Below are 11,439 nucleotides of genomic sequence, written 5' to 3'. Positions count from 1 at the left end.
CTACTCTTACAGTAACTAATATTTACTCTAACAGTAACTGACATCTACTCTAACAGTAACTGACATCTACTCTTACAGCAACTGACATCTACTCTTACAATAACTGACATCTACTCTTACAGTAACTGACATCTTCTCTTACAGTAACTGAGATCTACTCTTACAGTAAATGACATGTACTCTTACAGTAACTGACATCTTCTCTTACAATAACTGACATCTACTCTTACAGTAACTAACATGTTCTCTTACAGTGACTGCCATCTACTCTTACAGCAACTGACATGTACTCTTACAGTAACTGACATCTACTCTTACAGTAACTGACATCTACTCTTACAGTAACTGACATCTACTCTTACAGTTCAAATTGCTAGTAAGTAACTAAAATTTAGCCTTGTAGAGTAAAATCTATTTATTTTATTACGTCCTGGCTATAGGTACCTGTTTCTGTAGAGTAAAGAAATTCAGGTTTTGACTAACTGAAAACAATGATTTTTGAAATTTTATAAGACTTTATTTGACTAATGCTAGGGATGAGCATATCTTGACAATATCTTTAAATACAAATTGATATTTTTGAAGCGAAGACAGTCATACGAATTCAGAAAGTGCGAAATGGATATTTCTATATATGTGTAGATCGTGAGAATATAAAATATATGAAAAAACTAGATAAAAATAGCAGATGCCGCCCTTTATTCTGAGTCATGTGTTCTATGTTACTTCCTGTCAGTATGAGGTTGCATATACTATTAGAGGATAACGATATGTTTTTGACAATCCTTGTACTATTTTACTTATTCTGAATAAAGAAAGCAATGGAAAAATGGAGAATATGTACGACTAGGAAATTAATCTATATCTTCTTTGGTAATGTATTGCATTTACACATGTATTTTTACAAGTTGGCGCATGGTGTAAAGACGCGATGGACAATTTAAGCACTTTTGGTATATTCTGAAGTGATGCAAACAATGAATAATCTCTTTAATGGATAAGGATTATGTTTTGTCATACATTTTTTTCAGTGCAGATTCTTATTGTCAACACTTCATGCACCACCACTTCACAAATGAAGAATAATAGGTGTGTCCATCCTTGGAAAGCAGATTTAGGGTCTACAAACAATGCCACTCAACCATTACTGTATGAAACTGTTCTTATCATCAAGAAGTATTAATTAAATCTGAGCTTCTGTCATTTCATTGTTACTGACGTCACTAGAACGAAGCGCAAAAACCTAACTACTGGCACCGAAATTGTAAAATATCGAAATCTACGGAAGCCCATTAAGGACCTATTAATATATATTTAAAATCGATATAACAATTGTCGAATTTGTAATAGCAAATTAAATCTGTTATAACGGATTTGGTGAGTTCATTGTAACAAGTCCAAGAAAATGAAATAACGAAAAATAAATTCATTGAAACGGATTCTAAAATTTCGTTTAACAATGATAATTATTGACATTATTTTGAATAAAATTCGTTAAAACCAATATTCGATAATTCGTTAAATCAAATTCATAAATATTTTTTCTATAGACCCTTACGTCCAATTCGATTTAATTAATTCAATCCGTTATAAAATATTTAAGAATTTTGAAATTTGTTTAAAGTAACTTAATTTGCTATAAGAATTTTTTGATTTCGTTATAACAAATTCAAAAATTTATCTTACGAATTAGAATCGTTTTAACAAATCAACGATTCGTTTTACTAAATTCGAAAATATGTTTTGAAAAGTCCCAAATGAACTTCGGTAGAAATCTTCATATCATGTTGAAATGATTTAGAAATCAGCCAGTTCGAAATAAAAAAAAAACGCTATTCAACAATTTGTCATCAAACCGTTATTGTCTGAATTAAGTGTATAAGACATCTTACAGCTGACGGAACATTTGGACTGAAGTCTGTTATATAATTCCGGCCCCCGTCCTCTCCATCCAATACTGTAATTCCTTGTAATAATCTGATAATATTGTATCGAACAAAAATGTAATTTGAAAATGTATTTTTCTTGCAGAGATCTTCATCGGAAATTAGAAAACTTGATAGGTGGTTTCTCGTCCTTTCAAAACAAAGGCAAGATCATTTATATAATCTTAAATTCTTAATAACTTTTCTTACTCAAAGACCTTTGATGAAATATAAAAATATTGACATACATTGAATATTATTGCCTTTATTTCTTAAGAAAACCATTGCCGTTTATCAGTCAGTAAACATGGTTAAGCATATTACCTCTTCGCAATGTCTACAGATTTCTTGAGCAGTGGCTGTTCCATCAATAAAACGTACAATGTCGTACATATCAATAGACTATTCCATCTACTAAATTCTACTTTAAATAATTATTTGTACAGATATAAATATAAACAATAAAACGTCTTTCTTTTGTTTGTTAGTACGGGAATTAACGTTGCAGTAATTGGAGAAAAAAATGATATAACCCGCTTACGCGGTTTAGGCAATTTCTCTGCAATAGCTGCAACATTAATTCCCGTACTTTCAACAAATGAAAGCGTTTATTGTTAAATGTTATATATTTAATACAATGTTATCCATTTAGTCTTATTCATTCCAAAAGAATAAAAATAAATTTTGGCATAAGCAATTTATGAATTGATTGGAGCAAAAACATGTAAGATATCTTTTTAAATTTTTATGCCCCCGGATCGAAAGATCCCGGGTGTATATTGTTTTTGTCCTGTCTGTCTGTTTGTCTGTTTATCTGTTTGTCTGTCTGTCTGTTGTCAACTTTATCCTTGCCCATAACTTTTAATTGGTTGAAGCTATGACTTTCATATTTCACATGTGTATTCCTTGTGACAAGACCTTTCTTTGAGTACCATCATATTTGACCTTTTGACCTTGACCTTGGAGATTAACCCACTTTTGCAAAATTTTATGAGACTTTAACCTTGGCCATAATTTCTGAACAGTTGGTGCTTGGGGTATCAAACTTCACATGTGTATTCTTTGTGACAAGGGCTTCCTTTGGATACCAACAACTTTGACCTTTTGACCTTGATCTTGGAGTTTGACCTACTTTTGAAAAACTTTAACCTTGGCCATAACTTTTGAACAGTTGGTGCTTGGGATTTCAAACTTCACATGTGTATTCCTTGTGACAAGACCTTTCTCTGGACAACAATCTCTTTGACCCTTTGACCTTGACCTAGGAGTTTGACCTACTTTTGAAAAACTTTAACCTTGGCCATAACTTTTGAACAGTTGGTGCTTGGGGTTTCAAACTTCACATGTGTATTCCTTGTGACAATAGCATTTTTTGGATACCAACCACTTTGACCTTTTGACCTTGACATAGGAGTTTGACCAATTTTTGAAAAACTTTAACCTTGGCCATAACTTTTGAATGGTTGATGCTAGGGCTTTCATACTTCATATATGTAATCCTTGCGACATCACCTTCCTTTGGATACCAACCACTTTGACCCTTTGACCTTGACATAGGAGTTTGACCTACTTTGAAAAACTTTAACCTTGAACATAACTTTTGAATGGTTGGTGCTAGGGCTTTCATACTTCACATATGTAATCCTTGTGACAAGACCTTCCTTTGGATACCAGCAACTTTGACCTTGACTTTGACGTTTTACTTACTTTTAAGATACTTTAACCTTCGCCATACCTTTTGAACAGTTGCAGCTAGGGCTTTCAAATTTCACAGGTATATTCCTCGAAACAAGACCTTTCTTTGGGTACCAACATTTTTTATCTTTTGGCCTGGATTTTGACTTGCATTTGAGAAACTTTAACCTTCGCCATAAGCTGCCATATGGGGGCATCATCAGTGTTTCACAAACACATCTTGTATTATATATTTTAAACGTATATGACTGTACAAAGTCACATAACCATGATTTACAAATTATTCAAAATAGATTTAAATTACTTTACAGCAAAATGGTCAAATTTCATTACAATATTTTCAGGCGGTCTTCTTGACAAAAGTTCCTACATCTAAAGAGTAGCTCTTATCATTTTTGGCGCACTTTTTTAATTTAAAAAGATTGAAGAATTTTTTTACGCTATCAACAGAAATATTACGGAGAGAGTGCATGACATCCTATAGCTAATTCAGTTAAATTTACGTTTAAATATTAAGATGATATTATTTTAAATTAAATTTATTTTAATGTTTATTTCTCCAAGTAGTCTAGCATGCCCTCCTTTTTATAAAGATATCTATAAACCTTACAAAACGGACATTGCACGTTTCAGTAAAAGTAGTTCACTAGCAATTATGCTTGGTCTTTGCGTACATGTCTCGGATATATTGTGTACAAAACACAGCTGCAAGTCTATGAAGTAAATTTTCTCTTTTTTTTGAGAATTCAGGTAGTAGGATGTGGGTTGACCTTGAAAAATGCGCCAAAAATACTGATTGCAGAATCTTTACTCTCTCGGATAAAATGAAAAAGGATTCATTGCTTCTCTGCATAATGGTACATGATACAGAAACATGTTACACATCCAATTGCTTCTTTAAAGAAAAAAGACAGAAGAGAAGTTTAGAAAGCACTGTAAACTTAAATGAGACTAAAACTGGTAGTAATCTTAAAGCTCCTAATCTGCTCTGTGAATTTGATAACTCTGAGTTCAGATATGGTCAAGATAAAACGTTTGGCAAGAGTTGCCAGAATGAATCCAGTCATGTGATTGCCAGCAGGAATGACGAAATAAATGAAGGAACATCGACTTTCAAGGAAGGATATATATGTCACTCACAAAATATCAAAGGTATTTTTTTTTGTTTGAGTAAGAGACTGGTTACTCATTTTGCTTGATCAATACGTACATAATCAACTTCATCTTCTTAAAACTTAATGACGTGATTTTTGATTCTTGAAGAAATGTTTGCTCCTAATTTACAAAATTTAGGGGCCATAAAATGACAGGAAACATGACACATATATTTTTAAATGACGCATATACATTAATATTGTAAACATGAACACAAAATCTTCGTAAATGCATTTTCAATTTCATATCTAGCAAAAGCATGGAAAATGATATTACACTAGAAAATTAATCCTCAACTCTCATTCTTATTGAAATCAAAGGAAAAATTATATCAATCTCTTCCCACTCACTTTCAGAGAATAATCCAGGATTCTACGCCATCCTCTGCTTAGGAGGTACAGTGTTTGGAATTTTTCTAGGAGTATGTGTCACTTATGTATATCTCAAGAGGTAAGCAAATACATATTAATAGGATGCCAGTAAAGAGCTAGGTTCACTTCATGCATAAATGGCCCTGTAGATTAACTAATTTATTGACTAAAACCCTGTGTACCATTTTCAACTTTAATATAAATAAGAAACTTCCTGCTTTCAGTTTATATAACAGAATTTTCTTTGAAAAGTCCAGGCACTGGAAAACAGGATGTGTGAAATTGCAATGTTATTGGATTTTGCAGAAAACAGGTGTTTTGAGAATCTTCAACAAAGAATTAAAATATTAGTATACCCCTCTATCAAAAAATATGTTTTGTAATCTTCATTAACAGTTCTTTTATAATACATCTACACATTTTTGATGGGAGGTTGCGCTGTATACAAAATATTGAAAATATCATATTTTGGCCATTTTTGAAGAAATATTCAGGATATGTGAATAACGATGCAATTCATGATGTCATAATGTATTTAGGAGAGGTGATCAAAAAGTTCGCGAACTAATTGAATTACTTCCTTAAAAGAAATAAAATGAGGTTTCAGTGCTCATTATTTTTTAAAGTAGTCCTCTCTGATTATAATGCACATCTGCCACTGTTCTGCCCATGCGCGAATCACGTGATCCAGGCGGTCACGTGTCATGCTCTGTGGCGTTCTGTTCACAGAAGCTTAAAGATTTTTCCCGAGTCTTATATTTCTTACCATGCAAGTTATTTTTTATAACAAGAACAGTCCATCCGTCAGAAATGGCCAAATCTCGGCAATAGGATGGGTGGATAAGGACATCCCTTCCCAGAATTAGCATGGTGATCATCAAAACCTGAGTCCTCTGTCTCGAGAGCGTCGTTTATCCGATGTGGATAAAGTATGGGCGACCTCTTTTTATAATATCTCATAAGTTTAAAGTCTAAAGTAATCGATATTTTAGGGATTTTATAAGTATATTATTGTTAAGATATTCAGCTATTTTTCTAATTGTAACTTGGCGATCTTTCATAACAATTTGCTCAACTAAGAACACATCCTTTTCCCGGCTTGCTTTTGCTGGGCAACAGAACAAACATCATTTTTAACCATCTCCCTGCCTTCATTAAAACAATCAATCCAATTAATGATTGAACTTCTGGTAGGTCTTTCGTCTTCATAAACCTTATACAAATTATTATATTCTACTGCAAAGGAATTTCGAAGATATACATTAAACTTTACAGCCGTTCTTTGCTCGAGTACGACTGAGTCAACCCTTTTTTCAAGTCACCTACATATTGACGTCATTTTCACATTGTGACATCACAAACACGGAGCAAAACATTATATAACTGCTATTTATAGAACATGTGTATGTTTATATGTGTGGCAAATTTCATTCTGATCTGAATTGTGGTTTTGTAAATATAGAGATAGTTCGCGAACTTTTTGATCACCCCTCGTACTAGGAAGAAGATTATTGGCGCGGTATAATAATTTGTCAGCACAGCCAGGCCAGGTGTGTTATAGCATCAACGGCATCCAAAAATAATTCAATAATTCAAAACTTATTTGAAACTTGGTGAATGAATATCTACTGAAAAAGACCTAATTATTTTGCTAGTAAATGCATTATGGCATCCAAAAATAAAAAAAAATAATGCTTATATTTATATTCTCTAATTTTCTCTCTTCATAAATGTTTATTTCGTTAATCTTTATTATGAATTTCGCGCCTTCCAGAACTTGTGTTCTTAATAGACGTAAGAGCCGTTTGTGACGGTGGAAAGTTAAATAACGCAAATGAATATTGCGAGAAAAAAAGGACAGATTTATTTTAAACGCACATTTGTTGTATTTTACGTTAATTAAACAGGTTTTTTTTTTTATTATTAAATTGAATCAAAACAATATGAATATTTTGATGTTCCTAGATATTGAAAATGCATAGAGTTCTAACTGTTTATTCTACCGCGCGGTGACTAGGTTTCGTGTGCTTTATAGAGATTTGAACGTCGTAGGTTTCTAATGGATTTCATCAAGAAAATAACACTGAATTTAGATATGTATTATTTATTGACTTGCCGAATAAAACTATGCAGTTTTGAATTTTCAGAAATTCACAGGGCCAAAAAGGCCCTAAGTGGCCCTTACTCCTTATTTTATCTAAAGTAGCAAAAAAAAAAATGCTTTATCGAGAATGGAGGTAAACGTGAAAGATAACGAATATATAATGAAAATTTAGAAGAGTAAATTTGACATAGTAATTTCAAACAAATTAACGTACCTTATATAAGACTGTTAATGTATACTACGATAAAATAATTTTCTTTTAGGGTGCCGAAAAGTCTGCCTGTGAGTGAGGAAAAACAAAGCAAAAATATCACTGTTAGAAAAGATATATTTAGTGATATCACAGAATATTCAGAAATTCCTTACACTCTGGACAATTTTAAAGTAAGAATTTGAAACATTACATGTATAATATATACCTTTGTCATTGATTTATCTTTTAAAATTGTCAATGAGAAATCTCATAATATCAATATAAGATTAATAAGAATCAGTTTGTAAAAGGAATGAGAAATTACTATTTTGTCATCTATCCTTCCGTTTTCACTAAATAAGAGGTGATAAAAGCATGATAGCGACTACTGGACAAAATATAATGGTTCCAGCAGACAAGGATTGTAGCAATATCGTCTTTGTTGTAAGACTTATTATTATAATTGTATTTTGAAAGGACTTGTTTTTAATTCTAAATATTGTTAGACCTTTGTTTTTATACTAAATTTGACTTCGGAATGTTCTGTCTATTTGATCAATACATAGGGCGGATGCTTACTCCTCCAAGACACCTGATCCCACCTCCAGAATTTCTAGGAGTCCGTGCTTATGCCCTATTCACAGATTTGTGTTTTTTGAAGTTTTTTTATAAGATCGATTACTGTTCGTTATCTTCATCCTTTTTCATTATAGGTGGAAGAAACTCTGCTACGAGGAGAAAAAACAGATGACATTAGAAAACACCGTTGTGTAAATAGCAAAATTCCTAGATTCGAAGACCTACATGCATCACCCTCTATGATTGTACAGATAGACATGAGTGAACCCCCTTTTCAAAATGATGGACCAAAAGAAAAATTTCAGGAAGATATGGATTATGTAGAACCACAGTATCACCAATATCACCATATGACACAAAGGACTACTATAAATGATGTAACAGTGGAAGCTAAAAAACACAAACATAAAAATACATTAGCCAATAGAGAAGAATGTAAAGCTGTCACAGAAACAAATGTGAACACGATTGTTGTGAACAATGATGTCAAGATGTCGGATATGACTCAAGAGTATCACCAGTTAACCGAATGTGCAACTCTGAATACTGGATTGTATTTGCCACAGAAAAAGGGCGATGCAGAAGCTAAGCTTTGTTCTCCTAAGGATGAAAGCAATGTTGCGGATTCCGTTTACTTTGTTTTAAGTGCAGTTAAGTTTTTTTTTAAAATCCTCTGATATTCACTACTTTGTACCATACTTTAAAATATTTCACGGATTACATCTTTCCCTAACCATTTTATATAAAAGAGGTTTTATTTGTATAGAATCCTCCTTCGTCAGAAGAACGCTTCGATGAAGCAGACGTAAAAGAAGATCAAAAATTGCATAAAATGAATAGCATGACTGAGCAGTATCCATCGGGTTCGGGTAAATTTATGAAACAAGAAATGAAAATTATTCAAGGAAATATAATTGTTCAGCAAAGAATAACCCTTATTATGACTACATGTGTGATTATGCACGATGTCTTCTAAAACGTACAAAGAATCAAATACTGAATTTTTGAGCCATATTTGTTTCTTCAGTTTTATTATCAGGGTTTACATGCATTTAAAAAAAAAAATAATTGTTCATGGAATCTTTTTTTCTTTCAGAATATTTGCACTCAACACACGATGATTTCAAAGCAGGTGATATAAATGACACATTGTACACGGAGATCGAAGAAAACACGTGATTTGTTCAAGTACTAATAATGATTAACATATATGCGCGAACTTTGAGACAAGGAAAATAACACTTTGCCCGTACCAGGCAATGGGATATATTTTTCTCAAACAACACTTAAAAAAGTTTTGGATTCATAATTGCTATTTTGCTTTTTTACTGGTTTATGAAACCCTCCTTTTATTCATGTACATTTATGAATAATTAAGACACGAAGACGCTTATGAATCATCAGTGAATCATAATTATTGTACAAAATAAATTAAAACAGAACAGACGTTGTCCGTGAGTGATTTTTTATATTTACATTTCTAATTATTTTCTTCTTGATATCATTTTGAAACTTAGGTGAGTTAATTTCTTGGTAATTACACCTGAATGTAAATTTCGCAAGGAAAAAGGTCAGGAGCTTAATATTCATGTCAGTCTTGTGTGGCTGTCTTCGTTTCTGACGTCAGTAGGTGGTGACTCTTGAAATTAACATGGGAGGTCTCGTGTATTTTTTAACAAATACATTAGACAACATTTTTTATTTATATCTACAAATTTAATTCACATATAAAATGTAAATATAAGGAAGCAAGGACTTCGCCCTTTATGCAAATTATCCCACGTTTCCAACTCTCGTTGATGCTCTGGCATACCCAACAAACTAGACAGTGATTCCTTTAACACAAAATTGTGACTAGAATAAAAGTGTCCAATATTTTTAATTGCTTCTTTGTATTTTGTAGATTACAAAATTTCACGAACCAAGAAGACGGGGAAACAATATTTTGATTTCCATAATTATGATTTAACATCCGGAAGGGAGTGTTCCCTGCGCAAGGAAGCAAACATAATTTAACGTTTAACTTAATATTCTATATTCTGAAAATTTGATAAACTAGTCAGAAACAAAAGGGGGAGGGAACTCATACATTAATGTGATCATTTTTACGTAAATATCATTATATGAAAAAATGTTTCTACAGACCCAAGATAACAACCTTAATATTATACGTCACAGTCATATACTTCTTTAATTGAAATTAATGTCAAGGACAGGAAAGGAGGCACTAAAAAAAGTCATAGAAAATTATACCAAGTTTCCTTAGAAATAACCAAATTATACCAGGAAAATATTTATTTTTCGGTATTTTCATAACCTATTACGACTTGTGGATCATTGAATTGATAGAACTATGTCATTAAAGTGTTAACGTATATAATGAAAATCAGTTAAAACACACATGTGATTCCTGTATCTTCCTGATTTTTTTTACATGTATATGAAACATATATCAGTGTAAATCCCCTGTAACTACGTTCTCTTGTATATATCCTGTTTTACTATGAAAGAAAGAGGGCATACAAGGCAATGACAATCTCCCGCTCTTCTCAATGTTAAAAGTTCATGGAAAAGTTATATATTAAATATTTTTCTCAAATTATATTTTCAGTAATGTCATCTTTACCTCATTTGATTGATTTATTTTAATGAACGACTTGTGGATTGATATTTTTTTTAAAGTTGACAATTAAGCATATTTAGTGGAAAATGGGTTTATTAGAGCCATAAAAATGATTTTTGAACATGAATTGGCCTAGTCTCTATTCTATATTAATGTTTGAATTAAAGTAAATGTGAAATCTTTTTCATGTTTCCAAAAATGGAGTCTGGACCTATTCTATGTGAAAATCGAAGATTTCTGAAAAAAATATACGCTTCAACAAACTCGTCTATTAAAATCAAACTGACACACATCGAAGACAAATTAATTTCGTAGCTTATTGGTTAGCGCGTACACTCTTGCGCCTAGAACCGCAAGCTGTGGAGAGAGTTAGAATCCTGCATGAAGCTTTTTTTCTTTTCAGATACCTTAAAACATGAGTGAATTTTTTTTATCTATAATTTATTCAATGAAAGAAAGGAAGAAAATGTGTAAAAGATGATAAATGACAATACATTTTCAGAAAATATAACTTTTCATGAATTTTTAGAATTGAGAAATGCCTTTCCCAGAGTGGGGGATTGTCCTCGCCTTGTAAGTCTCCATTCTTTAAGATATTTTATTAATTTTCGGAGCGATGAAACTTAGGAAAAATTGCTGCTTCTTTCTTTTTCAGTACACGTTTTGTAAGGTATTGAAATTTTCTGTTTTTTGATAATGTTGTTTGACAGATCTGGACTATTTCTAAATATGGAAATCAAGAATGATAACTGAGGTTGGTATAAATATACTTCATGTGGAGGTAAATATTCTTC

General features: G+C 32.0%; 1 protein-coding gene and 1 long non-coding RNA gene across 2 annotated transcripts; both read left to right on the top strand.

Moving 5' to 3' along the window:
- Positions 1-802: 802 nt before the first annotated feature.
- On the top strand, positions 803-2,085 carry LOC133203669 (uncharacterized). The gene is made up of 3 exons (XR_009723439.1): positions 803-873; positions 1,032-1,149; positions 2,032-2,085. It is a non-coding gene; the product is annotated as an uncharacterized LOC133203669 (long non-coding RNA).
- A 2,276-nt stretch (positions 2,086-4,361) lies between these two features.
- On the top strand, positions 4,362-9,431 carry LOC133203700 (uncharacterized). Its single transcript, XM_061339469.1, has 6 exons — positions 4,362-4,772; positions 5,132-5,225; positions 7,514-7,634; positions 8,157-8,672; positions 8,789-8,891; positions 9,119-9,431. The coding sequence occupies exons 1-6, from the start codon at positions 4,379-4,381 to the stop codon at positions 9,199-9,201; spliced, it is 1,311 nt and encodes a 436-aa protein (XP_061195453.1). The 5' UTR covers positions 4,362-4,378; the 3' UTR covers positions 9,202-9,431.
- The last annotated feature ends 2,008 nt before the right edge of the window (positions 9,432-11,439 follow it).

The sequence above is a fragment of the Saccostrea echinata genome, unplaced genomic scaffold (genome assembly GCF_033153115.1).
Source record: "Saccostrea echinata isolate AGI-Se365-2 ecotype Australia unplaced genomic scaffold, CSIRO_AGI_Sech_v1 ptg000051l, whole genome shotgun sequence".
NCBI classification, from domain to species: domain Eukaryota; kingdom Metazoa; phylum Mollusca; class Bivalvia; order Ostreida; family Ostreidae; genus Saccostrea; species Saccostrea echinata.
Note: the sequence above shows the minus strand (reverse complement) of the source record. Positions and strands in the feature narration are given on the sequence as shown.